At 41.1% G+C, this 23,991-nt stretch overlaps 1 protein-coding gene across 4 annotated transcripts in view; it reads left to right on the forward strand.

Annotated features, from left to right (window-relative positions):
• Window positions 1-23,991, forward strand: part of LOC122541552 (tenascin-X-like) — a 196,120-nt gene that overhangs the window by 99,274 nt on the left and 72,855 nt on the right. For 2 of the 4 annotated variants that reach the window (XM_087979261.1, XM_087979257.1), the window contains 15 exons: window positions 401-700; window positions 1,862-2,161; window positions 3,697-3,996; window positions 4,650-4,949; window positions 5,647-5,946; window positions 7,961-8,260; window positions 9,781-10,080; window positions 11,845-12,144; window positions 13,970-14,269; window positions 15,759-16,058; window positions 17,548-17,847; window positions 19,331-19,630; window positions 21,011-21,298; window positions 22,580-22,879; window positions 23,605-23,889. In XM_087979261.1, coding sequence (XP_087835387.1) covers window positions 401-700; window positions 1,862-2,161; window positions 3,697-3,996; window positions 4,650-4,949; window positions 5,647-5,946; window positions 7,961-8,260; window positions 9,781-10,080; window positions 11,845-12,144; window positions 13,970-14,269; window positions 15,759-16,058; window positions 17,548-17,847; window positions 19,331-19,630; window positions 21,011-21,298; window positions 22,580-22,879; window positions 23,605-23,889 — 4,473 coding nt within the window. The remainder of the gene's footprint in view (window positions 1-400; window positions 701-1,861; window positions 2,162-3,696; window positions 3,997-4,649; window positions 4,950-5,646; window positions 5,947-7,960; window positions 8,261-9,780; window positions 10,081-11,844; window positions 12,145-13,969; window positions 14,270-15,758; window positions 16,059-17,547; window positions 17,848-19,330; window positions 19,631-21,010; window positions 21,299-22,579; window positions 22,880-23,604; window positions 23,890-23,991) is intronic. The other 2 variants (XM_087979258.1, XM_087979259.1) reach the window with 2 other exon arrangements.

Raw genomic sequence — 23,991 nt, forward strand, 5'->3', positions numbered from 1 at the left:
TTTGGGGAAGGAGAGTGAGGAAAGAGATAACACTGTATGCAAAAGGAACCCGTTGAATCCAACATTGTTCAGTCACTCCCTGGGGAGAAAGTCCCACAATCTTGCCTCTCCCTGGATAAAGAGGTTTCTCCTGAATTCCCTTCTAGATCCATGGTGACTCTTTTGTATTCATATCCTCTGGTTTCCCTTTGCCTCTCCAGTGGAAACATTCCAGCAGCTCTTCCACCAGAGTTTTGTTCAAATTAAGAAAAGTCTTTTGAAATTTGAATCATTCTTCTTTTCAGATCCTTCCATCTCTTCATGGCCTCTATTGTCAGGTTGTGAACCTACAATAGATTGCCTCAGTCGCTGAATGGGATTTCATCAAATGTGAAAGTTCATGTCTATTTTCCCTTTTTAGCTTCCACAGATAAAGACAAAGTAAAGCCAAGTAAAGTGAATAAGCTGGAGAATCTTTCAGTCTCTAACGTCACAGCAGACTCATTCCGGCTGTCCTGGAGAGCGGACAAAGATTTTAATTCTTTTCTCATACAGTACGGAGTGCGAGGTTCTGAGGATGTGCACAACGTGACGGTAACTGGTGACCGTCGATTGTCTGTCATCACAGGCCTGAGGCCTAGCACCGTGTACACAGTCTATGTCTATGGGATCTCTGCTGGTGTACGCAGCAAGCCACTCAACACCCTCATAACCACCAAAGGTATTAACCCCATTTCTCATGATTTCTTTTTTTAAATGAAACAAGATAATTTATCTTTCCATTTTCCATTTCACAGACACTGCTGGTTCCTATGGGGATTATGTAGCCTGTGTCCTTAGGTAGGCCTGGGGCAGACATCAAGTTGAGACATCTTACTGAATTCTGGGACTCCTGAGTACCAATGGCTGCATTTATAGAGAATTATGTAATATTCACAACACAGATACAGGCCATTCGGCCCAAGTGGTTCAGGGATTTATGCTTCATATGTACTCTCTCTTTGTACTTCATCTCAGCCTGTAAACATTCCCTTTTATTTCTTTTTCACTTGTGTTTAAACAGCTTTTTAAAAATAGATCTGGTATTCCCCTCAGCCAGCTCTCTCCATGGTGCTGATCTTGGCATTCTCTCCACACTCTGGCAAAATCAATTTCTCCCAAGTTCCCTTGGATTTTTAAAAATAAGTTTCCTGGCAGACCCCAGTATTTACCAGTTCACAATGAAACCATCTTCCCTAAATCTACCAACTGAACTCAGTTAAAATTTTAATTTTATACGCAGGTGAACTAGAAGCAGGGGCAGGCTATTTATCCCTTTCAACCTGTTTGATTTATCCATAAAAGCATGAGAGATCTGAAAGAACTCTCAAATCCACATCTCTTCCTAACCTCAATAATCATTGAATGTCTCATTGGTTAAGAATCTAACTATCTCTTGCCGAAAAAAACTCAATATTTCTGCTTCCACCACTCTCTGGGAAAGAGTGTTCCAAATCCTCTCAACTTTCTGAAGCAAAGAATTTTCTTCATCTCAGTCTTAGGAAACCCTATATCTTTAAATTGTGTCCCTTAGTGATAGTCTCTCCCACAAGGGGAAACACCCTGGGTCAAGTTCCCATATGATTCAATTACCTCACTTCTCATATTTCTAAACTATAAATGATCCACGTCCAGTTTGTCCAACCTTTCCTCATAAGATTAACTTTCTTCCTCTCTGCCCCATATAAATTGAGTGATCCTCGATACAACTCCCCCTATGTCCTGCTCTCATGTCACGTTCTGGAACCAATGCAATAGTACAATGTTCTGATCATTGCATGAGATTTCATCCAAAGCCTTTCAGTAGTTATTACCAAAGTTCACGTCAGTTTTAATTTTTCAGCTTCCACAGTTAAAGACAAAGTAAAGCCGAGTAATGTGAATAAGCTGGAGAATCTTTCAATCTCTAACGTCACAGCGGACTCTTTCCAGCTGTCCTGGGGAGCGGAGAAAGATTTTGATTCTTTTCTCATACAGTACGGTGTGCGAGGTTCTGAGGATGTACACAACGTGACAGTAACTGGTGGCCGTCGATTGTTTGTCATCACAGGCCTGAGGCCTAGCACCGTGTACACAGTGTATGTCTATGGGATCTCTGCTGGTGTACGCAGCAAGCCTCTCAACACCCTCATAACTACCAAAGGTATTACTCCTTTTATCATGACCTTTTTACAAAAATTTGCCTTTCTGTTTCAGAGTCACTGCTGGTTACCATGGAGACAACTAGCCCATGTCCTCAGGGAAGTCTGAGGTAGACATTGAGCCTCTTTGAAATCTGAGGTCCCTGAGCAGACAAATGGCTGCATTTATAGAGAATGACACAATGGTTACAGCACAGCAACAGGCCATTCTGCCCAACAGTTCCAGGGGCTTATACTCCATATGAAGGTCCACCAATTCTGCTTCATCTTACCCTGTAGATGTAAACTTCTATTCCTTTCTCCCCATGTTTATCCAGTCTCTTCTTAAATGTATCTCTGTTATACCCCTCGTCCACTGTCTGTGTTAGTATTTCCACATTTTAACCACCTTCTACAAAAGATTCTTCTCCTGAATTCCTGATTCAGATATTCGTGTCATTGGTTCCTAGTTGTGAATGTCTCACTTCTTTCTTTAAACTACTGAACCCATTCAAAATCTTATCTAATATAAATAATTTTGCATCTATGCCAATTTGCCCTTCGGTTTTACTGGTAGTCTACTGATGATCTAATTTGGTGGTCATTTTTAAGAACATAGATTAATGTACAGTCTAATTGTTCATCTGCATGAATCAGATATTTCAAGAAAATAATCAGCAGGCCTCAGACGCAGTGAACTCAGCTGAATGTTGATACCTCTTTGACAAAATTTAAAGGTCTTATGCGTTCAGTTACAATTTTAAGAGCTACGGTAACTGTGATTGTGGCAGTGCTGCTTTTCTTGAAGAACTGTGAGTTGAACAGTTCAGTAGATGGGTGGCAGGGTGGCACAGAGGTTAGTACTGCTGCCTCCCAGCGCCAGTGACCCGGGTTCAATTCCCGCTTCAGGCAAATGTCTGTGTGGAGTTTGCACATTCTCCCTGTGTCTGCGTGTGTTTCCACCGGGTGCTCTGGTTTCCTCCCACAGTCCAAAAAAAATGTGCAGGTTAGATGAATTGGCCATGCTAAATTGCCCATAGTGTTAGATGAAGGGGAATGGGTCTGGGTGGGTTGCTCTTCGGAGGGTCGGTGTGGACATGTTGGGCCGAAGGGCCTGTTTCCACACTGTAAGTAATCTAATCTAGAAAAAAGCTTTCAACACTTTTCCACACTACTGTGGCAGTGCATTCCACATTTCAACGCTCCTGGGGAAAAAGGTTTCTCCTGAATTCTCTCTATTAGATTAACTAGTAAGGAGTTTATTTTGGTGGTTCCTGGTTTCAGTGTTGTCTACAAAAGGAAACACAGTCACTCTGCTGGTCTCTGTTTATTGACTCTGTAATGACTCTGACTTTGTTGTTCAAATTATTCAAAGCATTTTAAGATGTGAATAATCATTGCATTTCAATCCCTCCATCTCTACATCAACATCTATCTCATAAGGTTCTGATCCAATGATATTACTCTTGATAAATAAATAGGATTTCATCGAATGTTTCTCATAATTTGTTCCTCAACTTTTACCTGGTAAAGGTTCACATCTATTTTCCCTCTTCAGCTTCCACAGATAAAGACAAAGTAAAGCCAAGTAAAGCGAATAAGCTGGAGAATCTTTCAGTCTCTAACATCACAGCGGATTCCTTCCAGCTGTCTTGGGGAGCGGAGAAAGATTTTGATTCTTTTCTCATACAGTACAGAAGAAGAGGCTCTGAGGATGTGCACAATGTGACAGTAACTGGTGACCGTCAATTGTTTGTCATCACAGACCTGAGGCCTAGTACCGTGTACACAGTCTATGTCTATGGGATCTCTGCTGGTGTACGCAGCAAGCCTCTCAACACTCTTTTAACCACCAAAGGTATTACCCCCTTTTATGATGACTTTGCCTTTTTAAACGAAACAAAATAATTTGCCTTTCCATTTCAGATACTGCTGGTTACTATGGAAACAATGTGGCCTGAGCAGGAATGGCCATCTTTATAGAGAATTACGTAATATTTGCAGCACAGAAACAAGCCATTTGGCTCAATGGTTTCAGCAGTTTATGCTCTTAATGGATATCTTCCTTCAACAGATTTTATCAACAGAACCTTCCAACTCTTTTTCCCTTGAGTTTATCCAGTTCTTCTGAACCGTTTTGACCATATTCCTCTCACCCACTTGCTGCGGTAGTAACCTCCACATTTTTACCACTCTCCAGATCAAGAGTTTTCTCCCGAATTCCCTACAGGAATTATAGCTAATATTTTGTATTGATAATCTCAGATATTCCTCTTCCCTACAAAAGGAAGCATTATTCCTCTTTTGACCCTTTCAGCAGAGTTCTGTTTAAATTAAGAGAAATCTTTTATGATTGAATAATCCCTGCATTTAGATCCTTTCATCTCTTTGTCCCTCACTACTATGTCAGGTTATGATCCCAAACCTATGATGTATTCAACAAAAGGTGATTGGGTATTTTGTCAATGCCTCACAGCTGTCACTACCTGTTAATATCTATTCCCTCTTCAGCTTCCACAGATAAAGACAAAGTAAAGCCGAGTAAAGTGAATAAGCTGGAGAATCTTTCAGTCACTAACGTAAAAGTGGACTCTTTCCAGCTGTCCTGGAGAGCGGAGAAAGGCTTTGATTCTTTTCTCATACAGTACAGAGTGCGTGGCTCTGAGAATGTGCACAACGTGACGGTATCTGGTGATCATCGATTGTCTGTCATCCCAGGCCTGAGACCTAGCACCATATACACAGTCTATGTCTACGGGATCTCTGCTGGTGTACACAGCAAGCCTCTTAAAACCCTCATAACCACCAAAGGTATTGCCCCCTTTTATCATGACCTTGCCTTTTTGAAAGAAACAAAATAATTTGCCTTTCCATTTCAGACATTGCTGGTTACTATGAAAATAATGTAGCCGGTGTCCTTAGGGAAGCCGGAGGTAGACATCACGCTGAGACGTCTCATTGAACTCTGGGATGGCTGCATTTATGGAGAATTGCATAATATTTATCGCACAGAAACAGGCCATTCGGCCCAACAATTTCAGCAGATTATGCTCTTAATGGATATCTTCCTTCAACAGATCTTATCAACAGAATCATCCATCTCTTTCTCCCTTGATTTTTATCCAGTTCTTCTGAAATGATTTTATCATATTCCTCTCACCCACTCCTCGTGGTAGTAACCTTCACATTTTTACCACTCTCTAGATAAATAATTTTTTACTGACTTCCCAACTGGAGTTATAGTTAATATTTTGCATTGATATTCGCAGATTTTCCTCTTCACTACAAAAAAATAGCCTTATTCCTTTTTTAACCCTTTCAGCATGGTTTTGTCCAAATTAAGAGAAACCTTCTTTGATTGAATAATCTTTGTTTTCAGATCCTTCTATCCCTTTGTCCCTGACTAACATGTCAGGTTATGATCCAAATCCCATGATGTATCCAGCGAAAAGTGATTGGAATTTTGTCATTGCCTCACAGCTGTCATTACCTGTTCATATCTTTTCAGCTTCCACAGATAAAGACAAAGTAAAGCCAAGTAAAGTGAATAAACTGAAGAATCTTTCAGTCACTAACATAAAAGCGGATTCCTTCCAGCTGTCCTGGGGAGCGGAGAAAGGTTTTGATTCTTTTCTCGTACAGTACAGAGTGCATGATTCTAAGGATTTGCACAGTGTGACGGTAACTGGTGACCGTCGATTGTCTGTCATCACAGGCCTGAGGCCTAGCACCATGTACACAGTCTATGTTTATGGGATCTCTGGTGGTGTACACAGCAAACCAGTCAAAACCCTTATAACCACCAAAGGTATTACTTCCTTTTTACAAAACAATTTGCTTTTCAATTTCAGAAACTATGAAATTGACAATGATAGAAGTTGAGTTAGCTAACAGGAAACAGTGCTGACATGAACTATGTCCTCAAGAAGGCCTGATGTCAATATTGAGCTGAGATGCCTCATTCTCCCCACTTCTTGGATAAAGAAATGTCTCATGAATTCGCAATTGGATTAATAGTTAATATCTCACATTGGTAGCGTCTCATTTTCCTCTTCTTCACAAATAGAAACAAGTGTTCATCTGGTGAGTCCGCCCAGCAGAGCTTTGCTTTATCTCTTTACCAACACTGGTCAACATCACTAACCATACATTCTGTCCCTTCATTAATAAACAATGTAGATATTCGAAGCCTCAGCACTGTTTCCTGTTCGCTAACCCAATCTCTATCTATGTCAATTTAGTAACCTGGATGCCATGAGCTCTTATTTCATGCAGCAACTTTTGAAGTGAAATTTTATTGAAAACCTTCTGGCAATCGAAAATCTAATCTACATCGACAGACTCCCCTTTATCTACATTGTTTGCCACTTCCCCAAAGAGCTCTAATAAATAAGTCAAACTTGATATCCATTTCACAAAACTATGTTGACTCAGCCGGATTGTATTGAGATTTTCAAAGGTCCTTTCTACAAACTTTTTAATAATCGATTCCAGATTTTCCACTATGACGAATGTTGTGCAAACTGATCTGCTGTTTTGCTCAATAATTTTGTTCCTTTTTTGAATATACAGTTACATCCTTTAAGTGTGGATATTTTCCGGGTGTAGGTTTGCTTACTGAACTGGAAGGTTCATTTCCAGACGTTTTGTCCCCCTACAAGGTAACATCTTCAGTGGGCATCAACACTGTCTCCTGTTAGCTAACCCAACCTCTATCTATGTCAATCTAGTAACCTGGACACCATGAGCACTTACTTCATGCAGCAACTTTTGAAGTGAAATTTTATTGAAAACCTTCTGGCAATCTAAAATCTAATCTACATCGACAGATTCCCTTTTATCTACATCGTTTGTCATCTCCCCAAAGAGCTCAAATAAATGAGTCAAACTTGATAGCCATTTCACAAAATCATGTTGACTCAGCCTGATTGTATTGAGATTTTCAAAGTTCCTTACGACAACCTCCTTAATAATCGATTCCAGATTTTCCATCGTGACTGATGTCGAGCAAATTGATCTTTTGTTTTCTCATTTGTTTTGCTCCTTTTTTGAATATACAGTTACATCCTACAAATGTGGAAATCTTCTCTATAATGTGGCATATTATGCTCAGTCCAAAGCTTAAATTTGCTCACAATTTAATCGGTTACAAATAAATGTATATTTCCAGAGGATTATTCTTAAGATATTGACCTCTACTTTCATCACCTAATTAGATGGAATATATTGTTTGTTGATTCTAAGAAAATGTAATCTTATGTAATCTGTTTATATTATGGAACATTTGCATGAATCATGTATTTCAGGAAAGCAAACATCAAACATCGAGCTGAAACCCGGGAACTCAACTGAGTGTCTGGCACACAGCTAACTGTACAGTTTCATAGATTGCTAATTCATTTACCACTTTTGTTTCTATGGAGCTGTGAATACTGAAATGTTGATTTATTTGAAGGACCAAGTGATATTAGCCTGTTAAATCCTACATTGTTCAACACTCCCCGGGAATCAAGTCCCACAATCTCGCCCCTGCCCGGATAAAGGTTTTTCTCCTGAATTCCCTTCTGGATTCATGGTGACTCTCTTGTATTCATATCCTCTGGTTTCCCTTCCCCTCTCAAGTGGAAACAGTCCATCAGCTCTTCCACCAGAGTTTTGTTCAAATTAAGAAAAGTCTTTTGAAATTTGAATCATTCTTGTTTTCAGATTCCTCCATCTCTTCATGCCCTGTATTGTCAGGTTGTGAACCTACAATAGATTGCCTCAGTCGCTGAATGGGATTTCATCAAATGTGAAAGTTCAAATCTATTTTCCCTTTTTAGCTTCCACAGATAAAGACAAAGTAAAGCCAAGTAAAGTGAATAAGCTGGAGAATCTTTCAGTCTCCAACATCACAGTGAACTCCTTCCAACTGTCATGGGGAGCAGAGAAAGATTTTGAATCTTTTCTCATACAGTACAGAGTAAGAGGTTCTGAGGATGTGCACAATGTGACAGTAACTGGTGGCCGTCGATTGTCTGTCATCACAGGCCTGAGGCCGAGCACTGCGTATACAGTCTATGTCTATGGGATCTCTGCTGGTGTACGCAGCAAGCCACTCAACACCCTCATAACCACCAAAGGTATTACCCCCTTTTATCATGACCTTGCCTTTTTACAAAGCTTGCCTTTCCATTTCAGGAACTATGGAGATGACATGAACTATGTCCTCAGGGAGGCTTGAGGTCAATAATGAGCTGAGATGCCTCATTCTCTCCACCTTTGGATAAAGAAATTTCTTGTAAATTCCCGATTGGATTAATAGTTAATATCTCACATTGGTAGCCTCTCATTTTCCTGTTCTTCACAAATAGAAACAATTATTCATCTGGTGACTCTATCAGCAGAGCTTTTCTTTATCTCTTTGCCAACTCTGGTCAACATCACTAACCATACATTCTGTCCCTTTATTCAAGTTATTAACAAACAATGTAGATATTCAAAGCTTCAGCACTGTCTCCTGTTTGCTAACCCAACCTCTATCTATGTCAACCTAGTAACCTGGACACCATGAGCTCTTATTTCATGCAGCAACTTTTGAAATGAAATTTTATTGAAAACCTTCTGGCAATCGAAAATCTAATCTACATCGACAGACTCCCCTTTATCTACATTATTTGTCACCTCCCCAAAGAGCTCAAATAAATTAGTCAAACTTGATATCCATTTCACAAAATCATGTTGACTCAGCCTGATTGTATTGAGATTTTCTGAGTTCCTTACGACAACCTCCATAATAATCGATTCCAGATTTTCCATCGTGACGGATATTATGCAAACTCATCTTTTGTTTTCTCATTTGTTTTGTTCCTTTCTTGAATATACATTTACATCCTTCAAATATGGATATCTTTCCTATAAGGTGGCATATTGTGCTCAGTCCAAAGTTTCAACTTTCTCACAATTTTATATGTCACAAGTAAGTGTACATTTCCAGGGCATTATCCTTAAGATATTAAACTCTACTGTATTCATGGAGCACCTAATTAGATGGAATATATTGTTTGTTGATTCTAAGAAACTGTAATCAAATGTAATCTATTCTAATTGTGGAACTCTTGCATGAATTACGTATTTCAGGAAAGCAATCAGCAAACTAACGTGCTGAAACCCAGGAACGCAACTGAGTGTCTGACACACAGCTAACTGTACAATTCAACAGTTTCATAGATTGCTAATTCATTTACCACTTTCGTTTCTATGGAGCTGTGAATCCTGAAGTGTTGATTTATCTGAAGGACTATGTAATAGGAGCCTGTTGAATCCAACATTGTTCAGTCACTCCCTGGGGAGCAAGTCCCACAGTCTTGCTCCTCCCTGGATAAAGGAGTTTATCCTGAATTCCCTTCTGGATTCATGGTGACTCCCATATTCATATCCTCTGGTTTCCCTTTGCCTCTCAACTGGAAACATTCCGTCAGCTCTTCCACCAGAGTTTTGTTCAAATTAAGAAAGGCTTTTGAAATTTGAATCATTGTTGTTTTCAGATTCCTCCATCGCTTCATGCCCTGTATCGTCAGGTTGTGAACTCACAGTACATTCCCTCAGTTGTTGAATAGGATTTCATCAAATGTGAAAGTTCAAGAATACTTTCCCTTTTTAGCTTCCACAGATAAAGACAAAGTAAAGCCAAGTAAAGCGAATAAGTTGGAGAATCTTTCAGTCTCTAACATCACAGCGGACTCTTTCCAGCTGTCCTGGGGAGTGGAGAAAGATTTTGATTCTTTTCACATACAGTACGGAGTGCGAGATACTGAGGATGTGCACAACGTGACGGTAACTGGTGACCGTCAATTGTCTGTCATCACAGGCCTGAGGCCTAGCACCGTGTACACAGTCTATGTTTATGGGATCTCTGCTGGTGTACGCAGCAAGCCACTCAACACCCTCATAACCACCAAAGGTATTACCCCCTTTTATCATGTCATTGCCTTTTTACAAAACAAATCAATTTGCCTTTCCATTTCAGAAACTATGGAGACGACATGAACTATGTCCTCAGGAAGGCCTGATTGAGATATTGAGCTGAGATGCCTCATTCCCCCGACTTTTGGATAAAGAAATTTCTTGTGAATTCCCACTTGGATTAATAGTTAATATCTTGCTTTGATATCCTCTCATTTTCCTGTTCTCCACAAATAGAAACAATTATTCATCTGGATATCAAATATGAAATATCACCTGGATATTATTCATTTATCAGCAGAGCTTTTCTTTATCGCTTTGCCAACACTAGTCAACATCACTACCCATACCTATGTTCGCTTCATTCAAGTTATTGACAAACAATGTAGATATTCGAAGCCTCAGCACTGTCTCCTGTTTGCTAACCCAACCTCTATCTATGCGCAGCAGGTCAGGCAGCATCCAGGGGACAGGAGAATCGACGTTTCGGGCATAAGCCCTTCTTCAGGAATCCTGAAGAAGGGCTTATGCCCGAAACGTCGATCTCCTGTCCCCTGGATGCTGCCTGACCTGCTGCGCTTTTCCAGCAACACATTTTCAGCTCTGATCTCCAGCATCTGCAGTCCTCACTTTCTCCTCAACCTCTATCTATGTCGACCTAGTAACCTGGACACCATGAGCACTTACTTCATGCAGCAACTTTTGAAGTGAAATTTTATTGAAAACCTCTGGCAATCTAAAATCTAATCTACATCGACAGACTCCCCTTTATCTACATTGTTTGTCACCTCCCCAAAGAGCTCAAATAAATGAGTCAAACTTGATATCCATTTCACAAAACCATGTTGACTCAGCCTGATTGTATTGAGATTTTCAAAGTTCCTTACGACAACCTCCTTAATAATCGATTCCAGATTTTCCATCGTGATGATGTTGTGCAAACCGATTTGTTGTCTTCTCATTTGTTTTGTTCCTTTTTTGAACATACAGTTACATCCTTCAAATGTGGATATTTTCCCTATAATGTGGCATATTGTGCTCAGTCCAAAGCTTAAATTTGCTCACAATTTAATCGGTTACAAATAAGTGTATATTTCCAGAGGATTATTCTTAAGATATTGACCTCTACTTTCATCACCTAATTAGATGGAATATATTGTTTGTTGATTCTAAGAAAATGAAATCTTTTGTAATCTGTTCGAATTTTGTAACTTTTGCATGAATCACATATTTCAGGAATGCAAACATCAAACTAATGAGCTGAAACCTGGGAACTCAACTGAATATCTGACACACAGCTAACTGTACATTTCAAACTTACATAGATTGCTTATTCATTTACCACGTTCCTTCTAAGGAGCTGTGAATCCTGAAGTGTTGATTTATCTGAAGGGCCAAGTGATATTAGCCTGTTAAATGCTACATTGTTCAGTCTCTCCCTGGGAATCAAGTCCCACAATCTCGCCCCTGCCTGGATAAAGGTACTTCTCCTGAATTCCCTTCCGGAGATTCATGGTGACTCTCTTGCATTCATATCCTCTGGTTTCCCTTTGCCTCTCCAGTGGAAACATTCCAGCAGCTCTTCCACCAGAGTTTTGTTCAAATTAAGAAAAGTCCTTTGAAATTTGAATCATTGTTGTTTTCAGATTCCTCCATCTCTTCATGCCCTGTATTGTCAGGTTGTGAACCTACAATAGATTGTCACAGTCGCTGAATGGGATTTCATCAAATGTGAAAGTTCATGTCTATTTTCCCTTTTTAGCTTCCACAGATAAAGACAAAGTAAAGCCAAGTAAAGTGAATAAGCTGGAGAATCTTTCCGTCTCTAACGCCACAGCGGACTCTTTCCAGCTGTCCTGGGGAGCGGAGAAAGATTTTGATTCTTTTCTCGTACAGTACAGAGTGCATGATTCTAAGGATTTGCACAGTGTGACGGTAACTGGTGACCGTCGATTGTCTGTCATCACAGGCCTGAGGCCTAGCACCGTGTACACAGTCTATGTCTATGGGATCTCTGCTGGTGTACGCAGCAAGCCACTCAACACACTCATAACCACCAAAGGTATTACCCCCTTTTATCATGACCTTGCCTTTTTACAAAACAAATCAATTTGCCTTTCCATTTCAGGAACTATGGAGACGACGTGAACTATGTCCTCAGGAAGGCTTGAGGTCGATATTGAGCTGAGACGCCTCATTCTCTCTACTTTTTTTAGATTAGATTAGATTAGATTACATTACATTACAGTGTGGAAACAGGCCCTTCGGCCCAACAAGTCCACACCGACCCGCCGAAGCGAACCCACCCATACCCCTACATTTACCCCTTACCTAACACTACGGGCAATTTAGCATGGCCAATTCACCTGGCCCTGCACATCTTTGGACTGTGGGAGGAAACCGGAGCACCCGGAGGAAACCCACGCAGACACGGGGAGAACATGCAAACTCCACACAGTCAGTCGCCTAGGCGGGAATTGAACCCGGGTCTCTGGCGCTGCGAGGCAACAGTGCTAACCACTGTGCCACCGTGCCGCCCACACTTCTTGGATAAAGAAATTTCTTGTGAATTCCCAATTGGATTAATAGTTAATATCTTGCCTTGATATCCTCTCATTTTCCTGTTCTCCACAAATAGAAACAATTATTCATCTGGTGACTCTATCAGCAGAGCTTTTTTTTATCTCTTTGCCAACACTGATCAACATCACTAAGCATACATTTGGTCCATTCATTCAAGTTATTTACAAACAATGTAGATATTCGAAGCCTCAGCACTGTCTCCTGTTAGCTAACCCAACCTCTATCTATGTCGACCTAGTAACCTGGACACCATGAGCACTTACTTCATGCAGCAACTTTTGAAGTGAAATTTTATTGAAAACCTCTGGCAATCTAAAATCTAATCTACATCGACGGACTCCCCTTTATCTACATCGTTTGTCACCTCCCCAAAGAAGTCTAATAAATTAGTCAAACTTGATATCCATTTCACAAAACCATGTTGACTCAGCCTGATTGTATTGAGATTTTCAAAGTTCCTTACGACAACCTCCTTAATAATCGATTCCAGATTTTCCATCGTGATGATGTTGTGCAAACCGATTTGTTGTTTTCTCATTTGTTTTGTTCCTTTTTTGAACATACAGTTACATCCTACAAATGTGGATATTTTCCCTATAATGTGGCATATTGTGCTCAGTCCAAAGCTTAAATTTGCTCACAATTTAATCGGTTACAAATAAGTGTATATTTCCAGAGGATTATCCTTAAGATATTGACCTCTACTTTCATCACCTAATTAGATGGAATATATTGTTTGTTGATTCTAAGAAAATTTAATATTATGTAATCTGTTCGAATTGTGTAACTTTTTCATGAATCACATATTTCAGGAAAGCAAACCTGGGAACTTAACTGAGTGTCTGACACACAGCTAACTGTACATTACAACAATTTCATAGATTGCTAATTCATTTACCATTTTCATTTCTATGGAGCTGTGAATCCTGAAGTGTTGATTTATTTAATAGGAGCCTGTTGAATCCAACATTGTTCAGTCACTCACTGGGAATCAAGTCCCACAGTCTTGCCCCTCCTTGGATAAAGGTGTTTCTCCTGAATTCCCTTCTGGATTCATGGTGACTCTCTTGTATTCATATCCTCTGGTTTGCCTTTGCCTCTCAAGTGGAAACATTCCGTCAGCTCTTCCACCAGAGTTTTGTTCAAGTTAAGAAAGGCTTTTGAAATTTGAATCATTGTTGTTTTCAGATTCCTCCATCTCATCATGCCCTGTATTGTCAGGTTGTGAACCTACAATAGATTGCCTCAGTCGCTGAATGGGATTTCATCAAATGTGAAAGTTCATGTCTATTTTCCCTTTTTAGCTTCCACACATAAAGACAAAGTAAAGCCAAGTAAAGAGAACAAGCTGGAGAATCTTTCCGTGTCTAATGTCACAGCGGACTCTTTCCAGCTGTCCTGGGGAGCGGAGAAAGATTTTAATTCTTTTCACATACAGTACGGAGTGCGAAGTTCTGAGGATGTGCACAACGTGACGGTAACTGGTGACCGTCGATTGTTTGTCATCACAGACCTGAGGCCTAACACCGTGTACACTGTCTATGTTTATGGGATCTCTGCTGGTGTACGCAGCAAGCCTCTCAACACACTCATAACCACCAAAGGTATTACCCGCTTTTATCATGACCTTGCATTTTTACAAGACAAATCAATTTGCCTTTCCATTTCAGGAACTATGGAGATGACGTGAACTATGTCCTCAGGAAGGCTTGAGGTCGATATTGAGCTGAGACGCCTCATTCTCTCTACTTCTTGGATAAAGAAATTTCTTGTGAATTCCCAATTGGATTAATAGTTAATATCTTGACTTGATATCCTCTCATTTTCCTGTTCTCCACAAATAGAAACAATTATTCAACTGGCGACTCTATCAGCAGAGCTTTTTTTTATCTCTTTGCCAACACTGATCAACATCACTAACCATACATTTGGTCCATTCATTCAAGTTATTTACAAACAATGTAGATATTCGAAGTCTCAGCACTGTCTCCTGTTAGCTAACCCAACCTCTATCTATGTCGACCTAGTAACCTGGACACCATGAGCACTTACTTCATGCAGCAACTTTTGAAGTGAAATTTTATTGAAAACCTCTGGCAATCTAAAATCTAATCTACATCGACGGACTCCCCTTTATCTACATCGTTTGTCACCTCCCCAAAGAAGTCTAATAAATTAGTCAAACTTGATATCCATTTCACAAAACCATGTTGACTCAGCCTGATTGTATTGAGATTTTCAAAGTTCCTTACGACAACCTCCTTAATAATCGATTCCAGATTTTCCATTGTGATGATGTTGTGCAAACCGATTTGTTGTTTTCTCATTTGTTTTGTTCCTTTTTTGAACATACAGTTACATCCTACAAATGTGGATATTTTCCCTATAATGTGGCATATTATGCTCAGTCCAAAGCTTAAATTTGCCCACAATTTAATTGGTTACAAATAAGTGTATATTTCCAGAGGATTATTCTTAAGATATTGACCTCTACTTTCATCACCTAATTAGATGGAATATATTGTTTGTTGATTCTAAGAAAATTTAATATTATGTAATCTGTTCGAATTGTGTAACTTTTTCATGAATCACATATTTCAGGAAAGCAAACCTGGGAACTTAACTGAGTGTCTGACACACAGCTAACTGTACATTTCAACAATTTCATAGATTGCTAATTCATTTACCATTTTCATTTCTATGGAGCTGTGAATCCTGAAGTGTTGATTTATTTAATAGGAGCCTGTTGAATCCAACATTGTTCAGTCACTCCCTGGGAATCAAGTCCCACAGTCTTGCCCCTCCTTGGATAAAGGTGTTTCTCCTGAATTCCCTTCTGGATTCATGGTGACTCTCTTGTATTCATATCCTCTGGTTTCCCTTTGCCTCTCAAGTGGAAACATTCCGTCAGCTCTTCCACCAGAGTTTTGTTCAAGTTAAGAAAGGCTTTTGAAATTTGAATCATTGTTGTTTTCAGATTCTTCCATCTCATCATGCCCTGTATTGTCAGGTTGTGAACCTACAATAGATTGCCTCAGTCGCTGAATGGGATTTCATCAAATGTGAAAGTTCATGTCTATTTTCCCTTTTTAGCTTCCACAGATAAAGACAAAGTAAAGCCAAGTAAAGAGAACAAGCTGGAGAATCTTTCCGTGTCTAATGTCACAGCGGACTCTTTCCAGCTGTCCTGGGGAGCGGAGAAAGATTTTAATTCTTTTCACATACAGTACGGAGTGCGAGGTTCTGAGGATGTGCACAACGTGACGGTAACTGGTGACCGTCGATTGTCTGTCATCACAGGCCTGAGGCCTAGCACCGTGTACACTGTCTATGTTTATGGGATCTCTGCTGGTGTACGCAGCAAGCCTCTCAACACCCTCATAACCACCAAAGGTATTACCCCCTTTTATCATGACCTTGCATTTTTACAAGACAAATCAATTTGCCTTTCCATTTCAGGAACTATGGAGATGACGTGAACTATGTCCTCAGGAAGGCTTGAGGTCGATATTGAGCTGAGACGCCTTATTCTCTCTACTTCTTGGATAAAGAAATTTCTTGTGAATTCCCAATTGGATTAATAGTTAATATCTTGCCTTGATATCGTCTCATTTTCCTGTTCTCCACAAATAGAAACAATTATTCATCTGGTGACTCTATCAGCAGAGCTTTTTTTTATCTCTTTGCCAACACTGATCAACATCACTAACCATACATTTGGTCCATTCATTCAAGTTATTTACAAACAATGTATATATTCAAAGCCTCAGCACTGTCTCCTGTTAGCTAACCCAACCTCTATCTATGTCGACCTAGTAACCTGGACACCATGAGCACTTACTTCATGCAGCAACTTTTGAAGTGAAATTTTATTGAAAACCTCTGGCAATCTAAAATCTAATCTACATCGACAGACTCCCCTTTATCTACATTGTTTGTCACCTCCCCAAAGAAGTCTAATAAATTAGTCAAACTTGATATCCATTTCACAAAACCATGTTGACTCAGCCTGATTGTATTGAGATTTTCAAAGTTCTTTACGACAACCTCCTTAATAATCGATTCCAGATTTTCCATCGTGATGATGTTGTGCAAACCGATTTGTTGTTTTCTCATTTATTTTGTTCCTTTTTTGAACATACAGTTACATCCTACAAATGTGGATATTTTCCCTATAATGTGGCATATTGTGCTCAGTCCAAAGCTTAAATTTGCTCACAATTTAATCAATTACAAATAAGTGTATATTTCCAGAGGATTATTCTTAAGATATTGACCTCTACTTTCATCACCTAATTAGATGGAATATATTGTTTGTTGATTCTAAGAAAATTTAATATTATGTAATCTGTTCGAATTGTGTAACTTTTTCATGAATCACATATTTCAGGAAAGCAAACCTGGGAACTTAACTGAGTGTCTGACACACAGCTAACTGTACATTTCAACAATTTCATAGATTGCTAATTCATTTACCATTTTCATTTCTATGGAGCTGTGAATCCTGAAGTGTTGATTTATTTAATAGGAGCCTGTTGAATCCAACATTGTTCAGTCACTCCCTGGGAATCAAGTCCCACAGTCTTGCCCCTCCTTGGATAAAGGTGTTTCTCCTGAATTCCCTTCTGGATTCATGGTGACTCTCTTGTATTCATATCCTCTGGTTTCCCTTTGCCTCTCAAGTGGAAACATTCCGTCAGCTCTTCCACCAGAGTTTTGTTCAAGTTAAGAAAGGCTTTTGAAATTTGAATCATTGTTTTTTTCAGATTCCTCCATCTCATCATGCCCTGTATTGTCAGGTTGTGAACCTACAATAGATTGCCTCAGTCGCTGAATGGGATTTCATCAAATGTGAAAGTTCATGTCTATTTTCCCTTTTTAGCTTCCACAGATAAAGACAAAGTAAAGCCAAGTAAAGAGAATAAGCTGGAGAATCTTTCCGTCTCTAACCTCACAGCGGACTCTTTCCAGCTGTCCTGGGGAGCGGAGAAAAATTTTAATTCTTTTCACATACAGTACGGAGTGCGAGGTTCTGAGGATGTGCACAACGTGACAGTAACTGGTGACCGTCGATTGTCTGTCATCACAGGCCTGAGGCCTAGCACCGTGTACACTGTCTATGTTTATGGGATCTCTGCTGGTGTACGCAGCAAGCCTCTCAACACCCTCATAACCACCAAAGGTATTACCCCCTTTTATCATGACCTTGCATTTTTACAAGACAAATCAATTTGCCTTTCCATTTCAGGAACTATGGAGATGACGTGAACTATGTCCTCAGGAAGGCTTGAGGTCGATATTGAGCTGAGACGCCTCATTCTCTCTACTTCTTGGATAAAGAAATTTCTTGTGAATTCCCAATTGGATTAATAGTTAATATCTTGCCTTGATATCGTCTCATTTTCCTGTTCTCCACAAATAGAAACAATTATTCATCTGGTGACTCTATCAGCAGAGCTTTTTTTTATCTCTTTGCCAACACTGATCAACATCACTAACCATACATTTGGTCCATTCATTCAAGTTATTTACAAACAATGTATATATTCAAAGCCTCAGCACTGTCTCCTGTTAGCTAACCCAACCTCTATCTATGTCGACCTAGTAACCTGGACACCATGAGCACTTACTTCATGCAGCAACTTTTGAAGTGAAATTTTATTGAAAACCTCTGGCAATCTAAAATCTAATCTACATCGACAGACTCCCCTTTATCTACATTGTTTGTCACCTCCCCAAAGAAGTCTAATAAATTAGTCAAACTTGATATCCATTTCACAAAACCATGTTGACTCAGCCTGATTGTATTGAGATTTTCAAAGTTCCTTACGACAACCTCCTTAATAATCGATTCCAGATTTTCCATTGTGATGATGTTGTGCAAACCGATTTGTTGTTTTCTCATTTGTTTTGTTCCTTTTTTGAACATACAGTTACATCCTACAAATGTGGATATTTTCCCTATAATGTGGCATATTATGCTCAGTCCAAAGCTTAAATTTGCTCACAATTTAATCGGTTACAAATAAGTGTATATTTCCAGAGGATTATTCTTAAGATATTGACCTCTACTTTCATCACCTAATTAGATGGAATATATTGTTTGTTGATTCTAAGAAAATTTAATATTATGTAATCTGTTCGAATTGTGTAACTTTTTCATGAATCACATATTTCAGGAAAGCAAACCTGGGAACTTAACTGAGTGTCTGACACACAGCTAACTGTACATTTCAACAATTTCATAGATTGCTAATTCATTTACCATTTTCATTTCTATGGAGCTGTGAATCCTGAAGTGTTGATTTATTTAATAGGAGCCTGTTGAATCCAACATTGTTCAGTCACTCCCTGGGAATCAAGTCCCACAGTCTTGCCCCTCCTTGGATAAAGGTGTTTCTCCTGAATTCCCTTCTGGATTCATGGTGACTCTCTTGTATTCATATCCTCTGGTTTCCCTTTGCCTCTCAAGTGGAAACATTCCGTCAGCTCTTCCACCAGAGTTTTGTTCAAATTAAGAAAGGTCTTTTGGAAATTTGTTGTTTTCAGATTCCTCCATCTCTTCATGCCCTGTATTGTCAGGTTGTGAACCTACAATAGATTGCCTCAGTCGCTGAATGGGATTTCATCAAATGTGAAAGTTCATGTCTATTTTCCCTTTTTAGCTTCCACAGATAAAGACAAAGTAAAGCCAAGTAAAGAGAACAAGCTGGAGAATCTTTCCGTCTCTAACCTCACAGCGGACTCTTTCCAGCTGTCCTGGGGAGCGGAGAAAGATTTTGATTCTTTTCTCATACAGTACGGAGTGCGTGGTTCTGAGGATGTGCACAACGTGACAGTAACTGGTGACCATCGATTGTCTGTCATCACAGGCCTGAGGCCTAACACCATGTACACAGTCTATGTCTATGGGATCTCTGCTGGTGTCCGCAGCAAGCCACTCAACACCCTCATAACCACCAAAGGTATTACCTCTTCTTTGTGTAAGATACTAAAGAAAAGTGTTTTGTTTTCTGTCTGGAGACTGAAGACTTGAGTTTAGTAAAGTGTTTTTTATTCAAGTTACATTGGAAACCAAACACCTCCCTCATAACTGTAATCATTACCTCCAACAGTCCTCTGATGCAACGTTAGCTGATGTACTCAACTCAATCGTGTAATCTTTCTTTTCAAATCACTCCATGGTCTGTCTACCCTTCAAACTCCACACCCCTCCCCCCCCCCCCCCCCCACTCCCCCCACCGACCCCCAGACCTCTGCAATCCTTTAATTCTGGTCTCCAGCATATTCCTGATTTTAATCATCTACCAATCCACCGACTGGAGGGTGTGTCTTCATCTGCCTATTTCCTATACTCGGGACTTCCCTCCTTCAATTTCACCACCTCGATCCATCTCTCCTTATTACCTGTTATTTTGACCAAGTTTTTGCTCAGTCCTGCATGTTGTATTATCTCCATGTGGCTCGGTCTCAGGTGATGGTTGACTCTATTCTCAGTATGAGAGAAATCCATGTGGCTGTAATAAGCAGTTAGAAATGTTCACTGCATAACTACCTGCTGTACAGTTTCTGGATTTCCACTGCTCCTGTAGTCTTGCTCAATACAGACTCAAAAACCAATGGGTGCCCACAGGAATGGAGAACTAGCAGAAAGGCATTCCAAACCAACGTAGCATTTATGTGGGACCTGGGTGGACTTGGGTGACCCTCCAGAGAAACCCGTTGGCTTGATGGTGTATTACTGAACCTCGATTACCCCTCAGAAAGAACTCTTCAAGTCTGTCAACAATTTCCATTGATACCCAGAGTTGAGAGATTTCTGCTGGGAGAGAACTGCTTTCTGATATCACCCCCTCACTCGAAACCTTGCCCTAATTTTGAGATTGGGAAACCATGTTTTAAATTGAGCCTCCCCCAAACCCCATCCACCCCCAGTAGAGGAAACACATTCTCCCCATCCACCCTCCCAAATACATTCAACCCTCAATCTTCACTGAAGCACAGAAATCCAGGAGCAATCTGTACAACGCGCACTCAGAATTCATCTCCCTTTGAGCAACAGTGAGATTTGACAGCACATGGGTCTGTCGATGCTGCAGTTTAATGTCAGATGGATCCACCTTTCATTGCTCAAGCTCTGCCCTGAGGGAGAGAGAAGCTTCTGGGCTCTGTCGGCTCCAGCATGGTCACTTGGTGTGAACCAGTCTGTGCCAGGAATTGTCACTTTCAGTTCGGCGAGTTGCGATGGGGGGGAGGGGATCTCGTGTGAATCAGATCGCATTTGAACATTGTTGCCCTGTTTTTGAAGAGAAACATTTTTTTTTTGTTTTTCCCCTGATTTTCAGCCTCTGGGGGAAAGCCAAGTGACAAGATGAAACCGGGTCGCTTGTCGTTCTTGAACATCACCTCGGATTCTGTCCAGCTGTTCTGGCCACCTCAGAGAGGCACTGATTTTTATATCCTCCAGTACAGAGTGCGGTCTTCTGCAGCTGTACAGAACGTCACGCTTACTGGTGACCGCCGCTCTTTCAAAATCACAGGCCTCAGTCCTGCCACTAAGTACCTCTTCTCCCTGTACCGTGTCTCTGGGGGCCAGTACAAAAAGCCACTGCTCCTTCCATTAACCACCAAAGGTAGTGTTTGCCTCACTCTTTAGTTCCTGTGTCAACAGGTGATTTATCTTCACTTGTCCTGTCTCCCTCTCTTGTTTGTTTTTACTGTCTTTCTGCCCAGAGTGGTTTGGCATTGAAAATGGCTTTCCATTCACCAATTGCTTTGCCTGAGATAGCCGTGTGCTCCTGTCCATGAATCACACCCACAATATGTTTCTTCTCCCTATTGTTTTCACTGCTGAGCTCCATGTTTCGTCTTTCAGCGCATGCCTTTTGTCCCACGGTCTCTCTCTCTCTCTCTGGCCTCGAACCGGCCTCTAAGGGGCTCTTGAAGCTGAGACCGAGATGTTGGCTGACTGCACAGATGCCAGACCTACTCTCACAGCGTCTGGGAGAGGACCTGGCCTGGGGGTGGGGGAGAAGGGGAGTTGTGGTAGTTGGCGCTGGTGCTGGGAATACAACCTAACTGCATGGACCTTCTTTCTCCGGCAGGGTGGGGGTCTTCTCTGTGTCGGCTGTGTTTGTGTGGCAAGAATTGTTACCGCAAACTGCCCCGAAGTTTCTTTCTTCCTTGCCTGAATTAAACGTTGAGTTGTCTATCCTTGACCTTCCATGTGTACAGCTGCCTGGCTCATTGAGGCATTGCCTGCTCTCGCCCACTAAGATCCCAAATGATCTTTGATATGACAAAGTTGGTGATTGTCTCTGAGTGTAACCAGGGGCTGAGTCGGTGCCTGTGGATCTCACTCTGCACTGTGCTGTGTAGCTGCTGTATATGTGTGTGTGTGTGTTTCCCTGTCAGCATTGATACTGTCCCCAGCTGCCTGTCTGTCTGTCTATCTGTCTGAGGGCGATGTAGAATCTACACATTGCTATGATGGAGGGTGGTGGTATATGGGGCAAGGGGATAGAAGTATTGTGAGTGATCGCGGAGTTTATTGCTTTTATGTTAAAGATGCAGTTTTGGAGGACACCTCCGAAGTATCATGTGGAAGAACTGCATGTGTCCATCTCGAGGATTTCTAAGGGAATGCCGGACTACATTCTGAGCCTGGATATTGCCCCATGTTTTATGATTTAGGCTCGAATCAGCACAACCAAGTTCCATTACAGTCTCACATTTTGACAGCCAAGTTGTGGATTGTGGGATTCGCTTGGGAAGGGATTTGTGTCACACCTATTGCATCCCCTGCCTTAGTTGGATCTAAACCCCAGAGGCTTCATTGTCCGAATTAGTTGGTCGAACATCTCCTTAGTATCCTTTCCTCTGGTGAAAATGTCCCGTCTCTTTCTGCTTTCTAGCTTCTCCTGAGAAGGCCAAGCCCAAACCGCAAAAGGAGATTGAACTGGGCGCCCTGTCGGTTTCTAATGTCACGGCCGACTCCACTGCATTCTCCTGGACTGCAGAGAAGGGATTCGATGCCTTTCTGATACGGTACAAAGTGCATGGCTCCGGGGCTGTGCAGAACTTCACGGTCACCGGCGGCAACCGGTCGGCAACTATCACAGGCCTGAGGCCTAGCACCAAGTACACCCTCTATGTCTACGGGGTCTCTAATGGAAAACGCACAAAGCCACTGAGCAGAGTTATTACCACAAAAGGTACAGATTTCCCTTTATGTCCCAGTGGTACAATCTCACTCTCCAACTGTTCCGAAATCTAATTCAAAAAGACATGATAAGCTTTGTACGTTCTGAAATCAGTTAATTGTCTCTGTAGATATAGGTATATTTATGAAATAGGCCAGGGTGTGTCTTTCATGGATTAATGCAGCATCAGGGTAAGTTTTAGGGAATTCCCATGGGTTGGAGTTTCACTGACAATGGTGAAAAGCCAAGTATTTGGGGCAACCTTTCCAATGACGCCGTATTGGTCCAGACTCGGTCTCCTGGCTCTGTGACCTGAATGGCCATGAGCCCAGCTCAGTGCATCTGATAGACCTGATGGGGATGGGCAGATTAAACTGAAATGTCTTGCTGTTCATTGAGAGAGAGCGAGAGAGATTGGGAAAGTGAGGGAGGAAGGGGGAGTGAGGCGGCCTGCAGAGTTGAGGGGGAGAGTAACATCGCTGTATGTGCTTGATGCTACCAGTTGCCAATAGTGATTCTGACCTTAGTTTTCAGTTTCCCCAAGAGATTGACTCCTCTGTTATCGGCTTGAGGAAGCACCAGTCTGAGTGGTTAGAGAGCTAAAGACATTGATCCTCCCAGCAACGGGCAACATGAAATTCAGGATCACATCTGCTCAGAAAGATATGCCACCTGTTGTTTCTGGTCATTCCTCTTCCTGTTCAATTTCTTCCTTTTTTTTCTCCTCTCTATTTTAGCTTCCAAAGATAAAGAGGCTGTAAAACTGGGCAGCGTGTCCACCTCTGATATCACGGCTAACTCCCTCCGACTCTCCTGGACGGTGGACAGAGCCCACTTTGACTCCTTTTTAATCCAGTACAGAGTCCAGGGCTCTGAGGAGACCCAAAACATCACAGCCACCGGCGGGCAAAGATCCTACCTCATGGTAGGCCTCAAGCCTACTACCAGATACACCATCTATCTCTACGGGATTTCTGATGGCATAAGGACAGAGCCCTTAACCACTACTGTGACTACCTCAGGTACCTTACACAGGTGTATCCCTTTCAATGTGAACAAACTTACCTCTTTCTTCTGATTTTACAGCCACGAAGGTGGTCCTGCACATGCACGATGGCAGATGG

This window comes from Chiloscyllium plagiosum, unplaced genomic scaffold (genome assembly GCF_037043375.1).
Source record: "Chiloscyllium plagiosum isolate Xiang-an unplaced genomic scaffold, Cpla_swu_hap1 HiC_scaffold_35, whole genome shotgun sequence".
NCBI lineage: Eukaryota > Metazoa > Chordata > Chondrichthyes > Orectolobiformes > Hemiscylliidae > Chiloscyllium > Chiloscyllium plagiosum.